Genomic DNA, 26,302 nt, shown 5'->3' with positions numbered 1-26,302 from the left:
TGTCAATCTCAACCTCCCAATGTATCCCTCCCCCGCTTATCCCCTGGTAACAATGATTGTTTTCTACATCTGTGACTCTACTTCTGTTTTCTAAGTAAGTTCATTTGTACACTTTTTTATAGATTCCACACATAAGCGATATGATATGGTATTTGTCTTTCTGTGTCTGACTTACTTTACTCACTATGACAATCTCTAGGTCCATCCATGTTGCCACAAATGGCATTATTTTGTTATTTTATGCAAGAGTCCACTGTGTATATGTACTGCATCTTCTTTATCCATTCCTCTTTTGATGAACATTTAGGTTGCTTCCATGTCCCAGCTACTGTAACTAGTGATGCAGTGAACACTGTTCTGCATGTATTTTTTGAATTATGGTTTTCTCCAGAAATATGCCCAGGAGTTGGGTTGCTGGGTAATATGGTAGTTCTATTTTTAGTTTTTTAAGGAACCTCCATACTGCTCTCCATAGTGGCTGTACCAATTGACATTCCCAACAACAGTGTAGGAGGGTTGTCCTTTATCCATACCCTCTCCAGCATTTATTGTATGTAAATTTTTTGATGATAGCCATTTTGACTGGTGTGAGGTGAAACCTCATTGTAGTCTTTTTGTTGGTTTTGTTTTGTTTTTACATCTTTAATGGAGTATAATTGCTTTACAATGATGTGTTAGTTTCTGCTTCATAACAAAGTGAATCAGTTATACATATACATATGTTCCCATATCTCTTCCCTCTTGCATCTCCCTCCCTCCCAACTTCCCTATCCCACCCCTCCAGGCAGTCACAAAGCACCGAGCTGCTCTCCATGTGCTATGCGGCTGCTTCCCACTAGCTATCTACCTTACGTTTGGTAGTGTATATATGTCCACGCCTCTCTCTCGCTTTCTCACAGCTTACCCTTCCCCCTCCCCATATCCTCAAGTTCATTCTCTAGTAGGTCCGTGCCTTTATTCCTGTCTTACCCCTAGGTTCTTCATGACATTTTTTTTCTTAAATTCCATATATATGTGTTAGCATACAGTATTTGCCTTTCTCTTTCTGACTAACTTCACTCTATATTACAGACTCTAGGTCTATCCACCTCATTACAAATAGCTCAATTTTGTTTCTTTTTATGGCTGAGTAATATTCCATTGTATATATGGGCCACATCTTCTTTATCCATTCATCCAATGATGGACACTTAGGTTGTTTCTGTCTCCGGGCTATTGTATATAGAGCTGCAATGAACATTTTGGTACATGACTCTTTTTGAATTATGGTTTTCTCAGGGTATATGCCCAGTAGTGGGATTGCTGGGTCATATGGTAGTTCTACTTGCACTTTTTTAAGGAACCTCCATACTGTTCTCCATAGTGGCTGTACCAATTCACATTACCACCAGCAGTGCAAGAGTGTTCCCTTTTCTCCACACCCTATTCAGCATTTATTGTTTCTAGATTTTTTGATGATGGTGATTCTAATTGGTGTGAGATGATATTTCATTGTACTTTTGATTTTCATTTCTCTAATGATTAATGATGTTGAGCATTCTTTCATGTGTTTGTTGGCAGTCTGTATATCTTCTTTGGAGAAATTTCTATTTAGGACCTCTGCCCATTTTTGGATTGGGTTATTTGTTTTTTTTGTTATTGAGCTGCATGTGCTCCTTACAAATTTTGGAGATTAATCCTTTGTCAGTTGCTTCATTTGCAAATACTTTCTCCCATTCTGAGGGTTGTCTTTTTGTCTTGTTTATGGTTTCCTTTGCTGTGCAAAAGCTTTGAAGTTTCATTAGATCCCGTTTGTTTATTTTTCTTTTTATTTCCATTTCTCTAGGAAGTGGGTCATAAAGGATATTGCTGTGATTTATGTCATAGAGTGTCCTGCCTATGTTTTCCTCTAAGTGTTTGATAGTTTCTTGCCTTACATTTAGGTCTTTAATCCATTTTGAGCTTATTTTTGTATATGGTGTTAGGGAGTGATCAAATCTCATACTTTTACATGTACCTGTCCAGTTTTCCCAGCACCACTTATTGAAGAGGGTGTCCTTTCTCCACTGTACATTCCTGCCTTCTTTATCAAAGATAAGGTGACCATATATGTGTGGGTTTATCTCTGGGCTTTCTATCCTGCTCCGTTGATCTATATTTCTGTTTTTGTGCCAGTACCATACTTTCTTGATGACTGTACCTTTGTACTATAATCTGAAGGCAGGGAGCCTGATTCCTCCAGTACCGTTTTTCATTCTCAAGATTGCTTTTGCTATTCGGGGTCTTTTGTGTTTCCATACAAATTGTGAAATTTTTTGTTCTAGTCCTGTGAAAAATGCCAATGGTGTTTTGATAGGGATTGCATTGACTGTGTAGATTGCTTTGGGTAGTAGAGTCATTTTCACAATGTTGATTCTTCCAATGCAAGAACATGGTATATCTCTCCATCTATTTGTTTCATATTTAATTTCTTTCATCAGTGTCTTATAATTTTCGGCGTACAGGTCTTCTGTCTCCTTAGGTAGATTTATTCCTAGATATTTTATTCTTTTTGTTGCAATGGTAAATGAGAGTGTTTTCTTGATTTCACTTTCAGATTTTTCATCATTGGTGTATAGGAATGCCAGAGATTTCTGTGCATTAATTTTGTATCCTACTACTTTACCAATTTCATTGATTAGTTGTAGTAGTTTCCTGGTAGCACCTTTAGGATTCTCTATGTATAGTATTATGTCATCTGCAAACAGTGACAGATTTACTTCTTTTCTGATTTGGATTCCTTTTATTTCCTTTTCTTCTCTGATTGCTGTGGCTAAAACTTCCAAAACTATATTGAATAAGAGTGGTGAGAATGGGCAACCTTGTCTTGTTCCTGATCTTAGTGGAAATGGTTTCAGTTTTTCACCATTGAGGACGATGTTGGCTGTGGGTTTGTCATATATGGCCTTTATTGTGTTGAAGAAAGTTGCCTCTATGCCTACTTTCTGCAGAGTTTTTATCATAAGTAGGTGTTGATTTTTGTCGAAAGCTTTCTCTGCATCTATTGAGATGATCATATGGTTTTTTTCCTTCAATTTGTTAATATGGTGTATCGCAGTGATTGATTTGCGTATATTGAAGAATCCTTGCATTCCTGGAATAAACCCCACTTGATCATGTTGTATGATCCTTTTAATGTGCTGTTGGATTCTGTTTGCTAGTATTTTGTTGAGGATTTTTGCATCTATATTCATCAGTGATATTGGCCTGTAGTTTTCTTTGTTTGTTACAACCTTGTCTGGTTTTGGTATCAAGGTGATGGTGGCTTCATAGAATGAGTTTGGGAGTGTTCCTCCCTCTGCTGTATTTTGGAAGAGTTTGAGAAGGATAGGTGTTAGCTCTTCTCTAAATGTTTGATAGAATTCGCCTGTGAAGGCATCTTGTCCTGGGCTTTTGTTTGTTGGAAGATTTTTAATCGCAGTTTCAATTTCAGTGCTTGTGATTGGTCTGCTCATATTTTCTATTTCTTCCTGATTCAGTCTTGGCAGGCTGTGCATTTCTAAGAATTTGTCCATTTCTTCCAGGTTGTCCATTTCATTGGCATAGAGTTGCTTGTAGTAATCTTGCATGATCCCTTGTATTTCTGCAGTGTCAGTTGTTACTTCTCCTTTTTCATTTCTAATTCTATTGATTTGAGTCTTCTCCCTTTTTTCCTGATGAGTCTGACTAATGGTTTATCACTTTTGTTTATCTTCTCAAAGAACCAGCTTTTAGTTTTATTGATCTTTGCTATCGTTTCCTTCATTCCTTTATCATTTATTTCTGATTTGATCTTTATGCTTTCTTTCCTTTTGCTAACTTCGGGATTTTTTTGTTCTTCTTTCTCTAATTGCTTTAGGTGCAAGGTTAGGTTGTTTATTCGAGCTGTTTCCTGTTTCTTAAGGTAGGATTGTATTGCTAAATACTTCCCTTGTAGAACTGCTTTTGCTGCATCCCATAGGTTTTGGGTCATCGTGTCTCCATTATCATTTGTTTCTAGGTATTTTTTCATTTCCTCTTTTATTTCTTCAGTGATCACTTTGTTATTAAGTATTGTATTGTTTAGCCTCCATGTGTTTGTATTTTTTAGAGATCTTTTCCTGTAATTGATATCTAGTCTCATAGCATGTGATCAGAAAAGATACTTGATACAACTTCAATTTTCTTAAATTTACCAAGGCTTGATTTGTGACACAAGATATGATCTATCCTTTAGAATGTTCCATGAGTACTTGAGAAAAATGTGTATTCTGTTGTTTTGGATGGAATGTCCTATAAATATCAATTAAGTCCATCTTGTTTAATGTATCATATAAAGCTTGTGTTTCCTTATTTATTTTCATTTTGGATGATTTGTCCATTGGTGTAAGTGGGGTGTTTATGTCCCCTACTATGAATGTGTTACTGTCGATTTCCCCTTTTATTGCTGTTAGTATTTTCCTTATGTATTGAGGTACTCCTATTTTGGGTGCATAAATATTTACAATTGTTATATCTTCTTCTTGGATCGATCCCTTGATCATTATGTAGTGTCCTACTTTGTCTCTTCTAATAGTCTTTATTTTAAAGTCTATTTTGTCTGATATGAGAACTGCTACTCCAGCTTTCTTTTTGTTTCCATTTGCTTGGAATAACTTTTTCCATCCCCTTACTTTCAGTCTGTATGTGTGTCTAGGTCTGAAGTGGGTGTCTTGTAGACAGCATATATATGGGTCTTGTGTTTGTATCAATTCAGCCAATCTGTTTCTGTGATGGGAGCATTTAGTCAATTTACATTTAAGGTAATTATGGATACGGATGTTCCTATTCCCATTTTCTTAATTGTTTTGTGTTTGTTATTGTAGGTCTTTTCCTTCTCTTCTGTTTCTTGCCTAGATAAGTTCCTTTAGTATTTGTTGAAAAGCTGGTTTGGTGGTGCTGAACTCTTTCAGCTTTTGCTTGTCTGTAAAGGTTGTAATTTCTCCACCAAATCTGAATGAGATCCTTGCTGGGTAGAGCAGTCTTGGTTGCAGGTTTTTCTCCTTCATCACTTTAAATATATCCTGCCAGTCCCTTTTGGCTTGCAGAGTTTCTGCTGAAAGGTCAGCGGTTAACCTTATGGGGATTCCCTTGTGTGTTATTTGTTGTTTTTCCCTTGCTGCTTTTAATATGTTTTCTTTGTATTTAATTTTTGACAGTTTGATTAATATGTGTCTTGGCATATTTCTCCTTGGATTTATCCTGTATAGCACTCTCTGTGCTTCCTGGACTTGATTAACTATTTCCTTTCCCATTTTAGGGAAGTTTTCAACTATAATCTCTTCAAATATTTTCTCAGTCCCTTTCCTTTTCTCTTAATCTGGAACCCCTATAATTCGAGTGTTGGTGTGTTTAATGTTGCCCCAGAGGTCTCTGAGACTGTCCTCAGTTCTTTTCATTCTTTTATCTTTATTCTGCTCTGCAGTAGTTATTGCCATTATTTTATCTTCCACATCACTTTCCCGTTCTTCTGCCTCAGTTATTCTGCTATTGATCCCATCTAAAGTATTTTTAATTTCATTTATTGTGTTGTTCATCATTGCTTGTTTCATCTTTAGTTCTTCTAGGTCCTTGTTAAATGTTTCTTGCCTTTTGTCTATTGTATTTCCAAGATTTTGGATCATCTTTACTATCATTATTCTGAATTCTTTTTCAGGTAGACTGCCTATTTACTCTTCATTTGTTAGGTCTGGTGGGTTTTTATCTTTTTCCTTCAACTGCTGTGTGTTTTTCTGTCTTCTGATTTTGCTTTTCTTACTGTGTTTGGGGTCTCCTTTATGCAGGCTGCAGGTTCGTAGTTCCCATTGTTTTTAGTGTCTTCCCCCAGTGTCTAAAGTTGGTTCTGTTGGTTGTGTAGGCTTCGTGGTGGAGGGGACTAGTGCCTGTGTTCTGGTGAATGAGGCTCTATCTTGTCTTTCTGGTGGGAAGATCCACGTGTGGTGGTGTGTTTTGGGGTGTCTGTGGACTTATTATGATTTTAGGCAGCCTCTCTGCTAACAGTTAGGGTTGTATTCCTGTCTTGCTAGTTGTTTGGCATAGGGTGTCCAGCACTGTAGCTTGCTGGTTGTTGAGTGAAGCTGGCTGCTGGTGTTGAGATGGATATCTCTGGGAGATTTTCGCTGTTTGATATTATGTGGAGCTGGGAGGTCTCTTGTGGACCAGTGTCCTGAAGTTGGCTTGCGCACCTCAGAGGCACAGCAGTGACTCTTGGCTGCAGCAACAAGAGCCTTACATCCACACGTCTCAGAATAAAAGGGAGAAAAAGTAGAAAGAAAGAATTAGTAGAAGAAGAATGAAAGAAAGAAAGAAAGAAAGAAAGAAAGAAAGGAGGGAGGGAGGGAGGGAGGGAGGGAGGAGGGAAGGAAGGGAAAAAAGAAAGAAAGAAGACAAAGTAAAATAAAATAAAGTAAGGTAAAATAAAGTTATTAAAATAATTATTAAGAAAAATAATAAATGGACGGATAGAACCCTAGGACAAATGGTGTAAGCAAAGCTATACAGACAAAATCTCACACAGAAGCATACACATACACATTCACAAAAAGAGGAAAAGTGGAAAATATCATAAATCTTGCTCTCAACGTCCACCTCCTCAATTTGGGATGATTCGTTGTCTATTCATGTATTCCACAGATGCAGGGTACATCAAGTTGATTGTGGAGCTTTAATCCGCTGCTTCTGAGGCTGCTGGGAGAGATTTCCTTTTCTGTTCTTTGCTCTCACAACACCCGGGGCTCAACTTTGGATTTGGCCCCACCTCTGCATGTAGGTCGCCAGAGGGCGTCTGTTCTTTGCTCAGACAGGATGGGGTTAAAGGAGCCCTGCTTCAGGGACTCTGCCTCACTCAGGCCGGCAGGGGGCGGGTTAGGGAGGGGCACGGAATGCCGGGCGAGCCTGCGCTGCCGCCGGTGTGACATTGCACCAGCCTGAGGCGCACTGTGCATTCTCCCAGGGAAGTTGTCCCTGGATCCTGGGATCCTGGCAGTGGCGGGCTGCACAGGCTCCCTGGAAAGGGGGTGTGGATAGTGACCTGGGCTCACACACAGGCTTCTTGGTGGTGGCAGCAACAGCTTTAGCATCTTATGCCCGTCTCTGGGGTCCGCGTTTTTAGCCGTGGCTCACGCCTGTCTCTGGAGCTCCTTTAAGCAGCGCTCTTAATCCCCTCTCCTCACGCACCAGGAAACAAAGAGGGAAGAAAAAGTCTCTTGCCTCTTCGGCAGGTCCAGACTTTTCCCCAGACTCCCTCCTGGCTAGCTGTGGTGAACTAACCCCCTGCAGGCTGTGTTCACGGCGCCAACACCAGTCCTCTCCCGGAGCTCCGACCGAAGCTCGAGCCTCAGCTCCCAGTCGTGCCCACTGGGGCGGGTGGGCAGACAAGCGTCTCGGGCTGCTGAGTGCCAGTTGGCACCAATCCTTTGTGCGGGAATATCCCCACTTTGCCCTCTGCATCCCTGTGGCTGTGCTCTCCTCCGCGGCTCCAAAACTTTCCCCCTCCACCACCCATAGTCTCCGCCCACGAAGGGGCTTCCTAGTGTGTGGAAACGTTTCCTCCTTCACAGCTCCCTCACACTGGTGCAGGTCCCGTCCCTATCCTTTTGTCTCTGTTTATTCTTTTTTCTTTTGCCCTATCCAGGTACGTGGGGGTTTCTTGTGTTTGTGGAGGTCGGAGGCCTTTTGCCAACATTCAGTAGGTGTTCTGTGGGAGTTGTTCCATGTGTAGATGTATTTCTGGTGTATCTGTGGGGAGGAAGGTGATCTCCACATTTTATTCTTTCGCCATCTTCCTGGAAGCCTCCCTCGTTGTAGTTTTGATTTGCATTTTTCTAATAATTAGCAATGCTAAGTATCTTTTCATGTGCTTTTTGCCCACCTGTATGTCTTCTTTGGAGAAATGTCTATTTAGATTTTCAGCCCATTTTTCGATTGGGTTTTTTTGTTTTTTTGATATTGAGCTTCATGAACTATTTGTATAGTTTGGAGATTAACCCCTTGTGGGTTGCTTCATTTGGAAATATTTTCTCCCACTCTGTGGATTCTCTTTTTGTTTTGTTTATGGCTTCCTTCATTGTGCAAAAGTTTTTAAGTTTAATTAGATCCCATTTGTTTATTTTTGTTTTCACTTTCACTATGCTAGGAGGTGGACTGAAAAACAGTTTGCTGTGCTTCATATCAAAGAGTATTCTACCTATGTTTTATTCTAAGAGTTTTATAGTTTTTGGCCTTACATTTAGGTCTTTAATCCATTTTGAGTTTATTTTTGAGTATGGTGTTAGGGAGTGTTCTAACTTCATTCTTTTACATGTAGCTCTCCAGTTTTCCCAGCACCACTTTTTGAAGAGACTGTTTTTTCTACATTGTATATTCTTGCCTCATTAGTCATAGATTACATGACCATAGGTGTGTGGGTTTATCTCTGGGCTTTCTATCCTGTTCCATTGATCTATATTTCTATTTTGTGCTGGTACCATACTGTCTTGATGACTGTAGCTTTGTAGTATAGTCTGAAATCAGGAAGCCTGATTCCTCTAGCTCTGTTTTTCTGTCTCAGGATTCCTGTGACTATTCATGGTCTTTTCTGTTTCCATACAAATTGTAAAATTTTTTGTTCTACTTCCTTGAAAAATGCCATTGGTAATTTGTTAAGGATTGCATTGAATCTGTAGATTACTTTGGGTAGTATAGTCATTTTCTCAATATTGATTCTTCCAATCTAAGACTATGGTATATCTCCAGCTGTTTGTGTCATCTTTGTTTTCTTTCATCGACATCTTGTAGTTTCCTGAGTACAGGTCTTTTGCCTCCTTTGGTATGTTTATTCCTAGCTATTTTATTGTTTTTGATGTGATGGTAAATGGGATTGTTTCCTTAATTTCTCTTTCTGATCTTTTATTGTTAGTGTATAGGAATGCAAGAGACTTCTGTGTATTTTGTATCCTGCAACTTTTCCAAATTCACTGATTAGCTTTACTAGTTTAATGGTAGAATCTTTAGGATATTTTATGTATATATCATGTCATCTGCAAACAGTGACAGCTTTACTTCTTCTTTTCTGGTATGGATTCTTTTCATTTCTTTTTTCTTCTGTGATTGCTGTGGCTGAAACTTCCAAAACTATGTTGAATAACAGTGGTGAGAGTGGGGAACCCTGTCTTCTTCCTGATCTTAGTGGAAATGGTTTGTTTTTCACTATTGAGAATGATGTTTCCTGTGGGTTTGCCATATATCACCTTTATTATGGTGAGGTAAGTTCCCTCTATGCCTACTTTCTGGAGATTTTTTATCATAAATGGGTGTTGAAATTCGTCAAAAGCTTTTTCTGTATCTATTGAGATTATCATATGTTTTTTATCCTTCAATTTGTTAATACGGTGTATCACATTGATTGATTTGCCTATACTGAAGAATCCTTGTATTCCTGATATAAACCTCACTTGATGATGGTGTATGATCCTTTTAAGGTGCTGTTGGATTCTGTTTGCTAGTATTTTGTTGAGGATTTTTGCATCTATGTTCATCACTAATATTGGCCTGTAGTTTTCTTTCTCTGTGAACTCTTTATCTGGTTTTGGTATCAGGGTGATGGTGGCCTTGTAGAATGAGTTTGGGAGTTTTCCACCGTCTGATATATTTTGGAAGAGTTTGAGAAGGATAGGTGTTAGCTCTTCGGTAAATGTTTGAAAGAATTCACCTGTGAAGCCATCTGGTCCTGGGCTTCTGTTCATTGGAAGATTTTTTTTTTCTGTACATGGGCCTCTCACTGTTGTGGCCTCTCACATTGTGGAGCACAGGCTCTGGATGCGCAGGCTCAGCGTCCATGGCTCACGGGCCCAGCCACTCTGTGGCATGTAGGATATTCCCGGACTGGGGCACGAACCTGTGTCCCCTGCATTGGAAGGTGGTCTCCCAATCACTGCACCACCAGGGAAGCCCTGTTGGAAGATTTTTAATCACAGTTTCAATTTCAGTGCTTGTGATTGGTCTGTTTATATTTTCTGTTTCTTCCTGGTTCAATCTGGGAAGATTGTGCTTTTCTAAGAATTTGTCCATTTCTTCCACGTTGTCCTTTTTATTGGCATACACTTGCTTCTAGTAATCTCTTATGATCCTTTGTATTTCTGCAATGTCAGTTGTTACTTCTCCTTTTTCATTTCTAATTCTGTTGATTTGAGTCTTCTACTTTTTTTTCTTCATGAGTCCAGCTAATGGTTAACAATTTTGTTTATCTTCTCATACAAGCAGCTTTTAGTTTCATTGATCTTTGCTATCGTTTCCTTCATTTCTTTTTCATTTATTTCTGATCTGATCTTTATGATTTCTTTCCTTCTGCTAACTGTGGGGTTATTTTATTCTTTCTCTAATTGCTTTAGGTGTAAGGTTAGGTTGTTTATTTGAGGTGTTTTTTGTTTCCTGAGGTAGGATTTTATTGCTATAAACTTCCCATTTAGAAGTGCTTTTGCTGCATCCCATGAGTTTTGGGTCGTCGTGTTTTCATTATCATTTGTTTTTAGGTATTTTTTGATTTCCTCTTTGATTTCTTCAGTGATCTCTTGGTTATTTAGTAGTGTATTGTTTAGCCTCCATGTATTGGTATTTTTTACAGATTTTTTCCTGTAATTGACATCTAGTTTCATAGTGTTGTGGTCAGAAAACATATTTCATACGATTTCAGTTTTCTTAAATTAACCAAGGCTTGATTTGTGACCCAAGATATGGCCTATCTTGCAGAATGTTCCATGATCACTTGCGAAGAAAGTGTATTCTGTTGTTTTTGGACAGAATGTCCTATAAATATCAATTAAGTCCATCTTGTTTAATGTATCATATAAAGCTTGTGTTTCCTTATTTATTTTCATTTTGGATGATCTGTCCATTGGTGAAAGTGGGGTGTTAATGTCTCCTACTATTATTGTGTTACTGTCAATTTCCCATCTTATGGCTGTTAGCATTTGCCTTAAGTGTTGAGGTGCTCCTATGCTGGGTGCATAAACATTTACAATTGTTATATCTTCTTCTTGGATTGATCCCTTGATCATTATGTAGTGTCCTTCCTTGTCTCTTATAACAGTCTTTATTTTAAAGTCTATTATGTCTGATACAAGAATTTCTACTCCAGCTTTCTTTTGATTTCCATTTGCACAGAATATCTTTTTCCATTCCCTTACTTTCAGTCTGTATGTGTCCCTAGGTCTGAAGTGGGCCTCTTGTAGACAGCATGTATATGGGTCTTGTTTTTGTATCCATTCAGCCAGTCTATGTCTTTTGGTTGGAGCATTTAATCCATTTATATTTAAGTTAGTTATCGATATGTATGTTACTATTACCATTTTCTAAATTGTTTTGGGTTTGTTATTGTAGGTCTTTTCCTTCTCTTGTGTTTCCTGCCTAGAGAAGTTCCTTTAGCGTTTGTTGTAAAGCTGGTTTGGTGGTGCTGAATTCTCTTAGCTTTTTCTTGTCTCTGAATGTTTTAATTTCTCTTTCGAATCTGAATGAGATCTTTGCTGGGTCAAGTAATCTTGGTTGTAGATTTTTCCCTTTCATCACTTTAAGTATGTCCTTCCAGTCCCTTCTGGCTTGCAGAGTTTCTGCTGAAAGATCAGCTGTTAGCCTTATGGGGATTCCCTTGTATGTTATTTGTTGCTTTTCCCTTGCTGCTTTTAATATTTTTTCTTTGTATTTAATTTTTGATAGTTTGAATACTGTGTGTCTTGGCATGTTTCTCCTTGGATATTTTCTGTATGGGACTCTCTGCGCTTCCTGGACTTGATTGTTTCCTTTCCCATATTAGGGAAGTTTTCAACTATAATCTCTACAAATATTTTCTCAGTCCATTTCTTTTTCTCTTCTTCTGCGACCCCTATAATTCGCATGTTGGTGTGTTTAATGTCCCTGAGGTCTCTGAGACTGTCCTCTATTCTTTTCATTCCTTTTTCTTTTTTCTGCTCTGTGGTTGTTATTTCCATTATTTTATCTTCCAGGTCACTTATCCATTCTTCTGCCTCAGTTATTCTGCTGTTAATTCCTTCTAGAGAATTTTTAATTTCATTTATTGTGTTGTTCATCATTGTTTGCTTGCTCTTTCGTTCTTCTAGGTCCTTGTTGAATGTTTCTTGTATTTTCTCCATTGTACTTGCAAGATTTTGGATCATCTTTACTATCATTACTCTGAATTCTTTTTCAGGTAGACTGCCTATTTCCTCTTCATTTGTTTGGTCTGGTGGGTTTTTACCTTGCTCCTTCATCTGCTTTGTGTTTCTCTGTCTTCTCATTTTGCTTAACCGGATGTGTTTGGGGTCTCCTTTTTGCAGGCTGCAGGTTCATAGTTCCCTTTGTTTTTGGTGTCTGCCCCCAGTGGGTAAAGTTGGTTCAATGGGTTGTGTGGGCTTCCTGGTGGAGGGGACTGGTGCTGTGTTCTAGTGGCTGAGGCTAGATCTTTTCTTTCTGGTGGGAAGGACTATGTCCAGTGGTGTGTTTTGGGGTGTGTGTGAACTTTTTATGATTTTAGGCAGCTTCTCTGCTAGTGGGTGGTGCTGTGTTCCTGTCTTACTGGTTGTTTTGCATGGGGTGTCCAGCACTGGAGCTTCCTGGTCATTGAGAGAAACTTTGTCTTAGCATTGAGATGGAAATCAGTGGGAGAACTCTTGCTGATTGATCTTATGAGGGGCTCTTAGGTCTCTGGTGGACCATTGTCCTGAACTCGGCTCTCCCAACTCAGAAGCTCAGGTCTGACACCCGGCCAGAGAACCAAGACCCTGTCAGCCACACAGCTCAGAAGAAAAGTGAGAAAAGAAAAAAGAAAAAAAAAACCCTGAAGTTATTAAAGTAAAAAAAAAATTTTTAAATATTATTATAATAAAATTAAGTAATTAATAAAAAGAAGGAAGACAGCAACTAAACCAATAAACTAATCCACCAATTATAAGAAGTGCTAGAAACTATAGTAAAAAACAACAGACTGACAGAACACTAGGAGAAATGGTAAAAGCAAACCTATACAGACAAAATCACACAAAGGAGCATATACATACACACTCACAAAAATGGAAAAAGGAAAAAACAAACAAACAAAATACATATATATATATAAGGAAGAGAGAAACCAAATCAATAAACGAATCTACCAATGGTAATAAGCTCTAAATACTAAACTAAGATAAACATAATACTAGAAACAAATTAGACGTAGAAAGAAAACCCCAATTCTATAGTTGCTCCCAAAGTCCACTACCTCAGTTTTGGGAGGATTCATTGTCTATTCAGGTGTTCCACTGATGCAGGGTACACCAAGTTGATTGTGAAGATTTAATCCGCTGCTCCTGAGGCTGCTGGGAGAAATTTCCCTTTCTCTTCTTTGTTCACAGAGCTCCTGGGATTCTGCTTTGGAGTTGGCCCCACCTCTGCATGTAGGTCACCCTCTGGCATCTGTTGTTTGCCCAGGCAGGGTGGGGTTAAAGGATCAGGTGATTAGGGGGCTCTGGCTCACTCAGGCCAGGGGGTGGGAGGGGTACAGAATGCAGGGCGAGCCTGTGGTGGCAGAGGCCCGCAGTGACATTGCCACAGCCTGAGGTGTGCTGTGTGTTCTCTTGAGGAAGTTGTCCCTGGATCACAGGACCCTAGCAGTGGCGGGCTGCACAGCCTCCTGGGATGGGTGGTGTAGATAGTGACTTGTGCTTGCACACAGGATTCTTGGTGCCTGCAGCAGCAGTGTTAGCGTTTCATGCCCGTCTGTGATGTATGCACTGATAACTGAGGCTCACACCAGTCTCTGAAGCTCGTTTAGGCGGTGCTCTGAATCCTCTCTCCTCACACACCCTTTTGGGAAGTCTGAGGTCTTCTGCCAGTGTTCAGTAGGTGTTGTGTAGGAGTTGTTTCACATGTAGATGTATTTTTGATGTATTTGTGGGGAGGAAGGTGTTCTCCACGTTTTACTCCTCTGCCCTCTTAAAGGTCCTCTGCCTCTAGTGTATTTTTATTTTCATTATTGTGTTGTTCAGCTCTGTTTGTTCTTTAGTTTTTCTAGGTGTTTGTTAAACTTTTCTTGTATCTTCTCGATCCATGCCTCCATTCTTTTTCTGTGATCTTGGATCATCTTTACTATCATTACTTTGAATACATTTTTAGACAGATTGCTTATCTCCTCTTCATCTAGTTGTTCTTGTAGGTTTTTTTCTTGTTCTTTTGCCTGCAACATATTTCCTTGTCATCTCATTTTGTCAGACTTATTCTGTTTGTGGTCTCCTTTTCACAGGCTGCAGGATTGTACTTCCTCTTGCTTCTGTTGTCTGCCACCTGGTGGGTGAGGTTGGTCCATTGGCTTTTGCTGTTATCCCGTTGGTAAGGTGTTTGATTGGTGTTGTGGTGATCAGAGCCTGCCCTGGATATTGAGAGGACCTCCCCTTTGCTCCCAGTGGCTGTTACTGCCCTGTGAGGGGTGGGGTCTTCTCTATTTGTTGGAGTAGAGGTCCCTAGATCTTTTTCTTTGCTGTGATTCTGATCTGCGGTGTGATGTGAAGTATGTGGGATTGGAGGACTCCCACTGAGAGAGAAGCTAATGAGTGTTCCTCCTCTGGAGGTGTTCACTGTGAATGTGCTCTGTTGTGTCCCCTTTCATCCGTTGTGTGGACTCACAAAGTACACTGTTGTTGGCACTGCTCTTGGTCCCACCTTAACTGTGGGTATGCCAGCAATTGGCCCTGGTGACTCTCAGGCATTCTTTTCACCCAGTCACTGGCACAGATCCACTGAGGTCAGTTCCTAGGACTGCAGCATTCATTCACCTGGACCTGCCATGGGAGCTATGGAGGCTGCTCAGACTCTGGTCTGGCACATTCCCCATGTGTACATGCCCACAAATCCCACAGCTACTAGTGCCATATCCATCCAAGTGCAGGAGTTCTTGTTGTCCTTTTGGATGTTTCACAGGTGCTGAATTTAGGAAGCCATCAGCAGAGGTGTAACTCCACAGTTCGTTCAGCTCCGAGGAGAGATTTCAGCTCTTCTTCCTTAGTCACACAACCCCTGGCTCTCAGTGGTGGTTTCAGCCCCTACTCTGGGTGGATTTCCTAGTGGTGGGAGCTATCCCTCTCCTTCTGGGACAGTGGGGCAGGTCTGGACACCCACTGTCAGATTTCCCTGTAGCGAGAGCTATCCACATGCTCCCTGGATAGTGGGGCAGGTCCTGGCACCCGCTGATGAATTTCCTAGTAGTGAGAGGTTTCTGTGTGCTCCTGGGACAGCGGGTGAAGTCCTAGCACACGCTGACAGTCCCAGCACCCACTGGTGGATTTCCTTGTAGTGAGAGCTATCAGGGCACTCCTGAGACAGTCAGATGGGTTCCAGTATCTGCCTGTGGGTCTGGAAGAGGTGGCCAGTGCCTGCCTCTGGAGACCAAGATGGAGGTGGTGACTCACGCCCACCCTGAGAACTCCTCTAGGCAGTGTCCTGTTGACTGGGAGCACTCATAGGGAAAGAAGCTTGTGGTCACATCCCTCTCCTCATGCACCTCCCAATAATGGTGCCTTGTTTCTCTGGTTGGCCAAGGCTTCTTCATGGTATACCTTCAGTTGCCACTGCCTGACCTCTTCAGGCTGCTTCCACACCTAACCCTGGTCCTCTCCCTGGGACCGAACTTCAGAGTCTGAGCTTAAGCACCCAACTCCCACCCTCACCAACAGAGGAGTGTTTCAGATTGGGGAGTGCAGGGTGGCAGTTCCAGCCCTCTGTGCAGGTTACTCTCCATTTTGCCTTACACGAACTGGTTGTTTGCTCTCCCCTCTTAGGCTCCGAAACTCCCCCTTCATCCAGTCTGATCTCTCCACTGGTGAGCAGACTTTCCAAGGTGCGGGAATCTTTCTTCTTTCCCAGTTCCCTCCCTGTCCTGATTCCTTTTTTTTTTTCCTTTTGTCTTATCAGGTTATGTGGAGGTTTTCTTGTCTTTTCGGAAGTTTGAGGTCTTCTGTCAGCTCTGTTTTGTAGTTTGTGTCTCTCGAGGAATTGGTGCATGTCATCTAAGTTATCAAGTTTTCTTGGCATAAAATTGTCATAATACTCCTTTATTATGTTTTCAAGACAAAGTATCTCCTTTAAAATTTTAAAAATTGAGATATAATTAACTTATAACATTATTTTAGTTTTGGATGTACAAAATAATGATTCACTATGTGTATACTGCTAAATGATCACCACAATAAGTCTAGTTAACACCCGTCACCATCCATAATTACAAATTTTTTTCTTGTGATGAGAACGTTTTAAGATATAATCTTTTAGCAACTTTCAATTATCCAATACAGTATTATTAACTATAGTCACCACACTGTTCATTACATCCCCAGGACTTATTTATTTTATAACTGGAAGTTTGTACTTTTTGACCACTTTCACCCATTTTGCCCACTCTCACCCCCCACCTCTAGCAACCATCAATATATTCTCTTTATCTATGAGTTCATTTGTTTTAGATTCCATGTATAAGTGAGAGAATATGGTATTTGTCTTTCTCTCTCTGACTTATTTCACTTTGTTTAATGCACTCAAGGTCCGTCCATGCTGTCATAAATGGTAGGATTTCCTTCATTTTTGGCTGAATAATATTCTAGTGTGGGGCGGGGTGGTGGTGGGATGAATTGGGAGATTGGGATTGACATATATACACTAATATGTATAAAATAGATAACTAACAAGAACCGGCTGTATTTTTTAAAAATAAACATAAAATTTTTAAAAAACTAAAAAGAATATTCCAGTATGTGTGTAAATATATGTATATATATATTATACATTTATTTTATATATATAATATTTTATTTATCCATTCTAATATTGATGGACACTTACATTGATTCCATGTCTTGACTATTGTAAATAATGCCACAGTGAACATGAGGGTGTAGATATATTATAGTGTTTTCATTTCCTCTTGATAAATACCCAGAAGTGACATTGCTGGATCATATGCTAGTTCTATTTTTAATTTTTTAAGGACTCTCCATACTGTTTTCCATAGTGGCTGCACCAGTTTGCATTCGCACCAACAGTGCACAAGTGTTCCCTTTTCTCCACATCTTGCCAACACTTGCTATTTCTTGTCTTATTGATAATAGCCGTTCTAAGACATGTGTGAGGTGATAGCTTCTCTTTCTTAATATCAGTTAATTGTGTGCTCTTTCTTTGCTAACTAGTCTGCTTAGAACTATATCAATTTTAGTGATATTTTAAATGTTCTTTCATTATTGTTTTTATTTTATTGGCTTATTGGGTATATTACTTTCTTATAATTGGTATAAGTTTCAAAGTATTCCTTTTTATCTTATCACAGTCTATCTTCAAATAATATACCTCATCACATGTAGCATACAAACTTTATGGTAGTATACTTCCATTTCCCCTTCATGATTTTTTGCTATTTTTTTCATTTATATGTACTTTTTTTAGTCCAAATTTTTTTATTGAGGTATAGTTGATCTACAATATTAAATAAGTTTTAAGTACACTATGTAGTGATTCACAATTTTAAAGTATATTCTATTTTTAGTTACTATAAAGTATTGGCTATATTCCCTGTTTTGTACAATATATCCTTACAGCTTATTTCATTTTATTTTTTTAACATCTTTAATGGAATATAATTGCTTTACAATGGTGTGTTAGTTTCTGCTGTATAACAAAGTGAATCAGCTATACATAAACATATATCTCTATATCTCCTCCCTCTTGCATCTCCCTCCTATCCTCCCTATCCCACCCCTCTAGGTGGATACAAAGCACCAAGCTGATCTCCCTGTGCTATGTGGCTGCTTCCTACTAGCTATCTATTTTACATTTGGTAGTGTATATATGTCCATGCCACTCTCTCACTTCGTCTCAGCTGACCCTTCCCCCTCCCCGTGTCCTCAAGTCCATTCTCTACCTCTGCATCTTTATTCCTGTTCTGCTCCTAGGTTCTTCAGTACAATTTTTTTTTAGATTCCATATATATGTGTTAGCATACGGTATTTGTTTTCCTCTTTCTGACTTACTTTGTATGACAGACTCTACGTCCATCCACCTCACTACAAATAACTCAATTTCGTTTCTTTTTATGGCTGAGTAATATCCCATTGAATATACATGCCACATCTTCTTTATCCATTCATCTGTCGATGGACACTTAGGTTGCTTCCATGTCCTGGCTATTGTAAACAGAGCTGCAATGAACATTGTGATACATGACTCTTTTTGAATTATGGTTTTCTTGGTGTATATGCCCAGTAGTGGGATTGCTGGGTCGTATGGTAGCTCTATTTTTAGTTTTTAAGGAACCTCCATACTTTTCTTCATAGTGGCTGTATCAATTTACATTCCCAACAACAGTGCAAGAGTGTTCCCTTTTCTCCACACCCTCTCCAGCATTTATTGTTTGTAGATTATTTTGATGATGGCCATTCTGACTGGTGTGAGGTGATACCTCATTGTAGTTTTGATTTGCATTTCTCAAATGATTAGTGACGTTGAGCATCCTTTCATGTGTTTGTTGGCAATCTGTATATCTTTGGAGAAATGTCTATTTAGGTCTTCTGCCCATTTTTGGATTGGGTTGTTTGTTTTTTGAAATTGAGCTGCATGAGCTGCTTTTAAATATTGGAGATTAATCCTTTGTCAGTTGCTTCATTAGCAAATATTTTCTCCCATTCTGAGGGTTGTCTTTTGGTGTTATGTTTTCCTTTGCTGTGCAAAAGCTTTTAAGTTTCATTAGGTCCCATTTGTTTATTTTTGTTTTTATTTCCATTTCTCTAGGTGGTGGGTCAAAAAAGATCTTGCTGTGATGTATGGCATAGAATGTTCTGCCTATGTTTTCCTCTAAGAATTTTATAGTGTCTGGCCTTACCTTTAGGTCTTTAATCCATTTTGAGTTTATTGTTGTGTATGGTGTTAAGGAGTGTTCTAATTTCATTCTTTTACATGTACTGTCCAGTTTTCCCAGCACCACTTATTGAAGAGGCTGTCTTTTCTCCATTGTATATTATTGCCTCCTTTATCAATGATAAGGCCACATATGTGTGGGTTCATCTCTGGGCTTTCTATCTTGTTCCATTGATCTATCTTTCTGTTTTTGTACCAGTACCATACTGTCTTGATGACTGTAGCTTTGTAGTATAGTCTGAAGTCAGGGAGCCTGATTCGTCCAGCTCCGTTTTTCTGTCTCAAGATTCCTTTGGCTATTTGGGATCTTTTGTGTTTCCATACAAATTGTGAAATATTTTGTTCTAGTTCTGTGAAAAATGCCATTGGTAATTTTTCTCACTACTAAGGTGATAGTCTTTTGTAGTATTTGCCTGATGCCCTCTGGTATTAGGAGGTCTTTCCACTCTGGTTAGTGGAACACAGATTGGAGTTCCCTTTACTATGTGAACTCCAGGAATTTGAAGAGTGCTCTTTTTCAGTGCTTCTTTCCCTAGCCTCAGTAGCTTTTTCACAAGCCTATACTGATCAGTGCTCACCCAAGGACTTGTGGGGGAACTCTCTACAGATCCCATGACCTCTCTCCAACTATGTAGCTCTCTCCTGTCTGGTATTCTGCTCCACATATTCTGACTCCAGGCCATGAGCTAGGCACTTGTAGTGCTCATGTCATTTGCTTCCCTTCTCTGGGATCACTGTATTGTGCAGCCAGTGGTCCATTATTGCCAGAAGCAAAAGTACTTCCCTCTTACTCTCTTGAAAATAGCCGTAGTAAATCTTTGTACCACTGAGAGGTGATTTTCTTTTTAGAAAGAGTTAAAAGTCATTCAAAGCCAAATTAATTAAATAAGGAGGATCAAACTAGGAGTGACTAAAAAGTAATGAGAGTTATTTTCTTGTCCAGCTTGTAAACTAACTTTTTTTTTCTATATAGGTACAGGTCACAATATCCTATCTTAGGCCTCCTGTATGATGACTATGAATATATACCACCAGGTAGTGACACACAGACTATTGTGATTGAGAAAATAGAAGACAAATGGACTTGTGTAAGTTCACTTGGGCATTTTTCGAGTATATAATTAGGGAGAAAAAAATCCTAAGGCCATTGTGTTGTGTTAGCAGAGTTTCTCAACCTCAGCACGATTAACATTTTGGGCTGGATAATTTGATGTGGGGGGACTTCCCTGCACATTGTAGGACATTCTAAAATGATGTAGAATCTCACTTTTAACACTATGAAAATGACAGTCTTTGTCTTGTTATGTTAAAAACTTCTTAGGTACTGAAAGCAGGTAAAACTAATCCATGGTTATTAAAGTCAGGAAGTGGTTGGTTATCCTCAAGGTCGGGTACTGATTGGAAGGAAACAAAAGGAGGACTACTGGGGTACTAATAATATGCTGTTTCTTGATCTGAGTGATAGTTGCATATACATGTTCAGTTTGGGAAAATTCATTTAGTTGTACACCTACATGTGCACTTTTCCTATGTTTATTATACTTCAATAAAAGTCTTAAAATGCTTAAGTATATCATGATGAGCAATAGATAAATGTATGTCAATCAATTATTCTGTACAACCTTTTGAGGAAATTTTTAAATGTAGATTTATCATTAATAAAATACTACAGATGTATAACTAATAAATTACTACAGATGTAGTTAATAAAATTAAATATCTGTTAAATAACTCACTTTAAAAAAATTATCTTTTGGTTGAACAAGCTCAAATATTTGAATAAACCAAAAAATTCAGAAAGTTGATAGCTCTGAAGCACTTCTCTGACTACAATAAAGCCATCAATCTTGTATACATGATTATCTATCATCACTGAAAGCAACCAACACTTAGTAATCCTAAGATAAAAATTTAAGCTTTGAAATATATTGTGCTTCTTAGGTCATTAATTAGTTGAGAATTATTTATTACTAATTATTAATTGACAAAGGGTGCTTTGTGGCCCAAGAACCAGTTGAGCAACAAGAGAAAGTCAGCATAGGATTTAAAATTTGTCACTCAAAGTTTATTTGATTCTGAAATTTAATACTGAGAAGCAATTGCTGCTACTAACCACATGTGTCTCAGAGGTGGCATCAATGTGAAGACCTTCCAAATAAAGGGTCTACAGAATAATAGTCATTACTTCTCCTTTCATTAACAGCATACAGCAATGAACATCAAACTCAATATCTGAAGGAACTAGATACTGATAGCAAATTCAAAATATATTTAAGTAAATTCACAGATGATAGATCTGTACTTATTAACAGAGACTTTTGGACATATTTAACTTCTAACTATGACACCAAGGAGTAAATCTACTCACATCTCCCTCCCTTGTGCTTAAAATCATTTGAAACATATACTTTGGCTAAAGTCAGACAAACCATTGTTTCATTGAATATACATATAAAAACTGCCCAAACTGTGCCATACATTTCCCTTGGTATTATTCATATCAATTTAAATCATTTTTACAACTGTGTGCATACAATTACAATGTTTTAAATTAATTATAACCCATTCTAAACTTTTTTTTTCTTTTCTAGCCGTGAATGAATCTCCAACTCAAAGGAAATTTTTTTGTCTTCATTAGTACTTTGTTATTTTTCCATAACTAAAGCCAATCAATATTTTGAACCAAGCTACTACCCAGGAAGTCTAATGGAATTAATTAGATATACAGATGAGAGTTTCTCCAACCATTTATAAGGCCTGAATCCTTTCTATCACATTTTTGTATTCAGTATAGCAACACACCACTTTTTTTTTAACATCTTTATTGGAGTATAATTGCTTTACAAGGGACACCACTTTTAAAACTCAATTACAGGCACTGTAGGACTTAATCCACTATTTTTCAATAGGGTGCTTCCTAGACACTGAATTAACTTTGTTGGGGTAGAGATTTTACAAGTTATTCCATTAGAAGATTTTTCTATGATATTAGATGTGCAATTTAGCTACAAGAGTAAATACTGTGTTTTAACAACAACAAAAAGCAATACTATTGAATTAAAAACAACAGTTTAGTGCATGGTATATACAGCATATATTTGCTTTTCTCACATTAGACTTTGTGAATAAAAGAGGTGATTTATTACATGCTATTCATACCTCTTGGAGACAGAACTAAATCAAAGGTGATGATTAATTTCATTTAGCAGGGAAGTGGGAAGCATATTTTTTAAAATACCTAAATCCACTAAATTGTACATTATGCTATTATGGTTCTAAGTACATATCAGTAGCTTGGCAAATCTGTTCTTTTGAAGCATATCATCCCCAAATGAGCCCACCCACTTCCTTAAAAACCTGTAACACTGGGCTTCCCTGGTGGTGCAGTGGTTGAGAGTCCGCCTGCCAATACAGGGGACACGGGTTCATGCCCTGGTCCGGGAAGATCCCACATGCCGCAGAGCGGCTGGGCCCATGAGCCATGGCCGTTGAGCCTGCGCATCCAGAGCCTGTGCTCCGCAACAGGAGAGGCCAGAACAGTGAGAGGCCCACATACCGCAAAAAGACAGACAAACAAACAAAAAACCTGTAACACTACTATTATAGTAACTGGTGGAAGGAAGGTGGGCTTTTTTTTTTATAGCAGTAGACAAAACAACATTGAAATACTGTGTAAAAGCTTAAGGAATAAAAATAACGAAAACAAATACTTGATATGTGTATTCTACTTGGGAGAGACTTTATAGTAGAATATTTAATGTACTTAGAAGTTGGTTGATTAATTGGGTTCTAATGACCTTACTAAAAGTGAACTAAAGTATTTTCTAAATACAGTAGTAGATAAGAATAAATTTTTAAAATGTCAAGGCCTTTGGTTAAAGTTAAGAATTAGCAAAAATTAAACTGTTTGCATTTGACAAAGTATAGATTAAGATAACAAATAAATTTGGGTTTAAATGTGAATGAGATTTTGCACTGAAATGTCTCTGCAAGTAACTATATAGAATTCTGTCATTCCTTATAATTATATTCTAATAATTATCCATTATATTAAGAAACTGTTAAGATAGCAACATATAAGGCACTACATGAAATCAAACCACAAATGAAGAGAGAAAATGCTTTTAATACTTATGTAAATATCCAAATAAGTTTTGATATGAAGCTAAAAGCCTTATTTTATTTTAATACCTCAACTAAAATGTTAAGCTTGAGAACATCCTGGCGGTCCAGTGGTTAAGACTCTGCCCTTCCACTGCAGGGGGCAAGGGTTTGATCCCTGGTTGGGGAACTAATATCTTCCATGCCGTGCAGTGTGGCCAAAAAAAGAAAATATATTAAAAAATATTAAATGTTAAGCTCTATAATGTGGATTGATACAATTCCAGTCTTATTAGTTATTTTGTGATAGAAAATGTTAATATTCTTTATGAGCTATGTAGTCCTTACATTTTTTCCCTTGGTGTAAGAACAGGGTAGTTTCTCCTCTGCTAACTACTCATATGTGTAACTGTAATTATGCCATGTTATCTACCCATTGCATATAAGTGAAAGTTTTTAGTAGCTTGATAGAAAAGTGCCACCATAACTGTCTGAAAATTAGAACAAGTGTGATTTTCCTAAAATACTCTTAAATAAAAATAAGTGTCCAAAATTTGGGATAGTTAAGAAGTCAGCACTTCATTGGCTCACTTGATCCATGCATAGTGAGAAATGCGGGTCATAACAAGGTGCTTATTATACTTAACAAAGTTAAATGTATGTATTTCTTTTCCAATTTTTGATTAAGCTCAATAGAAATACTAGTGATTTTTTCCTCTCACAAGTTTCGCACAGCTTATCTCTGAAAATTGCAAAGATATTGTTGGATGAGGAATGCCTGTTTATCTAATTTCTATTCCCAGCATATTTTGCTTTAGATGTTGAATAAAATGGAGACTGTGCAATGACATGCAAAGTAATTTGTTTAAGTGTGTAAATAAAATATATATCTGTATGGTCTTTGTGGAAGTCCTAGTAGGAAACATGCGGAATGGAGTTTTAGCTTAGCTGTATACTTTTGTCAGGAAGTTATTATCATGTGAATGTTTATGTTAGAGCTAACAAGCACCACTATAAAAATAATCCTGATGTGGACTACTAGAGACAGCAGTTTAACATAGTTGGACCTCTGGTTGATGCAGGTTTCTGCTTTAAATGAGAATTTATTTGCTTACAAACCTAGTCTTCTAAGTTGTGTAATTCTCTAAGTTCATAACTAGATGCCATAAAGCATTCTTCCTATCTTTGTAATGGGGCTTTAACTGTTATACTTTGTCTTTACACAAACAGTACAAAAGGAAAAAAATAAAGCTCAAAAAATTGCATGTCACCACCCAATTTAGATCACTTTTAACAAAAAGCCATTCTCACTTCTTTCCTGTTATAATCTACAAAGATAACATGTAGACATAATTTCCTCGAAAGTAAATAATAAGCCATGAAAAGACTTCCCTACAAGGTCTCTCTCTCCCACCACACACCATTACTGAATTTATTGGATTTCCATAGTACTTTTTTGTCCAATAAAAAAGTGCAACGTATTTCAAGCCCAACCTAGGATAAATAAAATATATTTTTTAAAAACAAAGAATGGAATAAACAACTACATCTGTCTTATAAAACCATTAATCTTTAGTGACAAAATAAGACATACTGCTTTTGAGTCTACAAAGGAAGACTGGAATCGTTGTATGACATAATTATAATACATGATAGCCAGGCAGTCTTGGTAATCTTGGGTTGGTCTCTTGTAGATGAGATGTTAAGTCCAGTTCTTAATCTCTGCTGTTTTCCTTCAAAAATTCTTAAAAAGCTGTCTGGGATTTACTTCAAATTAAGCCAGTGAGAGAAGGGGGCATCAAAATAAACCAATGAGAGGCAGGTTGGTGAAAGCAGGAGTGAGGAAGAGTAAAAGTGAAACAAAATTGGCCATAAGGTGATGATTGCTGAAGCTGGGTAATGGCTGTATGGGGATTCATTATATTGTATGTGGTTGAAGATATTTTACAATAAAAGTTATCTGTCATACTACATCTATCATACATATCTTTAAGGGAAGGCCAAGGTTCAAACTGGTGGTTGTCCTGTATGAGACGTGAATTGGAGAGGTCTGCCTGAATAATTCTAAATATTTTCCTGTCCATCATGGTATAGGCCGCATAGAAGTGACAATCAGACAAATTCATCTGCACATAATGACCCTAATGACCCTGGACTGTCCTGGAAAAGTGCCTTTTTTTTTCTTTTGTTTGTAACATGGGCTGAATTCTCATGTGTTCTATCTTGGCTGTTTTTTTCTTTTGTTTGTAACATGGGCTGAATTCTTATGTGTCCATCTTGGCTGTTTTCTAGGCCCAATTTATAAGAAAGAAAATCCATTTGCTTTTCTCCAGCACCACTGTGACCACGAACAACTGGAATAACCTCTTCACATGGCTGCCTGCTTCCTCTGGTCCCTGTACAATACATTCCTCACACAGCCTCTACAGTGATCTTCAAAACGTAAATCACATCATATCACTCCTTTCCTTAAAACCCTCCAATGACTTCCCATTTCAAATTCTCACAGGTGTCATCCCTTATCAGTCTCCCTTCACCATGATCCAGCCAAAGCTGGTACCATTTCAGGTTGTTCGCATTTGCATGTGTGTTTCTCTGCCTTGAATGCTCTTGCACTTGCACAAGATTTTCATGACTGGTTCTTTCCTGCCACTCATGTCTCAGCTCAAATGCCAAGTCTTCAGTATGGATCTCCTCTATGTACTCACCCATAGATATTTGTTTAAGCAAAGTTGGCAAAGTGTACGGGAATTACACTGGGGGCTTTGTCTAACACCTTACTGTTTCTGTGGTGGTAACACATTGGGGGCTTGCTAGAAATGCAGAATTGTAGGCCCCGGCCTGCACCTATGGAATTAGTATATTTTAACAAGATCCCTAGATGAACTCTATAGAATTAAAGCTTAAAGCACCGGTCTAACATGTAATGGCTAACAGATTCCTTCTTTTTCTCTTAGTGATCATTAAAGAATAACCCAATTGACAAAGAGTCTTAGCAATAGTGCTATATATTCTATCCAGGTACATGGATTCTACTGAATGCTGACTAGTTTGAATACAGCACGTTATTTTTACGCTCATTTGCAGAAATATTTCCCAAATACTTGATTTAATACTTTTCCTTTTGAATGTATATTGGTCTATTGGGAATATAATTAGATTCATTTTTCAGGATTGTGTTACTTAAGCAGGTTAAGAATTTTTAGTTTCCTCTGTAATACTAAGTCTCAAGTCTTAAGATGGGCAACTTTAAAGCATTCCATCACGGTTTTAGCAAAAACACAAAATT

General features: G+C 38.2%; 1 protein-coding gene across 3 annotated transcripts in view; it reads left to right on the top strand.

The window, feature by feature from the left end:
- POF1B (POF1B actin binding protein) overlaps window positions 1–23,903 on the top strand; it is a 102,890-nt gene extending 78,987 nt beyond the window's left edge. For all 3 annotated transcript variants that reach the window (XM_033411549.2, XM_049705109.1, XM_033411548.2), the window contains 3 exons: window positions 13,374–13,415; window positions 19,886–20,000; window positions 21,504–23,903. In XM_033411549.2, the coding sequence (XP_033267440.1) occupies window positions 13,374–13,415; window positions 19,886–20,000; window positions 21,504–21,509 (163 nt within the window). In that variant the 3' untranslated portion in view covers window positions 21,510–23,903. The remainder of the gene's footprint in view (window positions 1–13,373; window positions 13,416–19,885; window positions 20,001–21,503) is intronic.
- The last annotated feature ends 2,399 nt before the right edge of the window (window positions 23,904–26,302 follow it).

This window comes from Orcinus orca, chromosome X, assembly GCF_937001465.1.
Source record: "Orcinus orca chromosome X, mOrcOrc1.1, whole genome shotgun sequence".
Classification (NCBI taxonomy): Eukaryota; Metazoa; Chordata; class Mammalia; order Artiodactyla; family Delphinidae; genus Orcinus; species Orcinus orca.
This window is presented reverse-complemented; position numbering and strand designations above follow the sequence as displayed.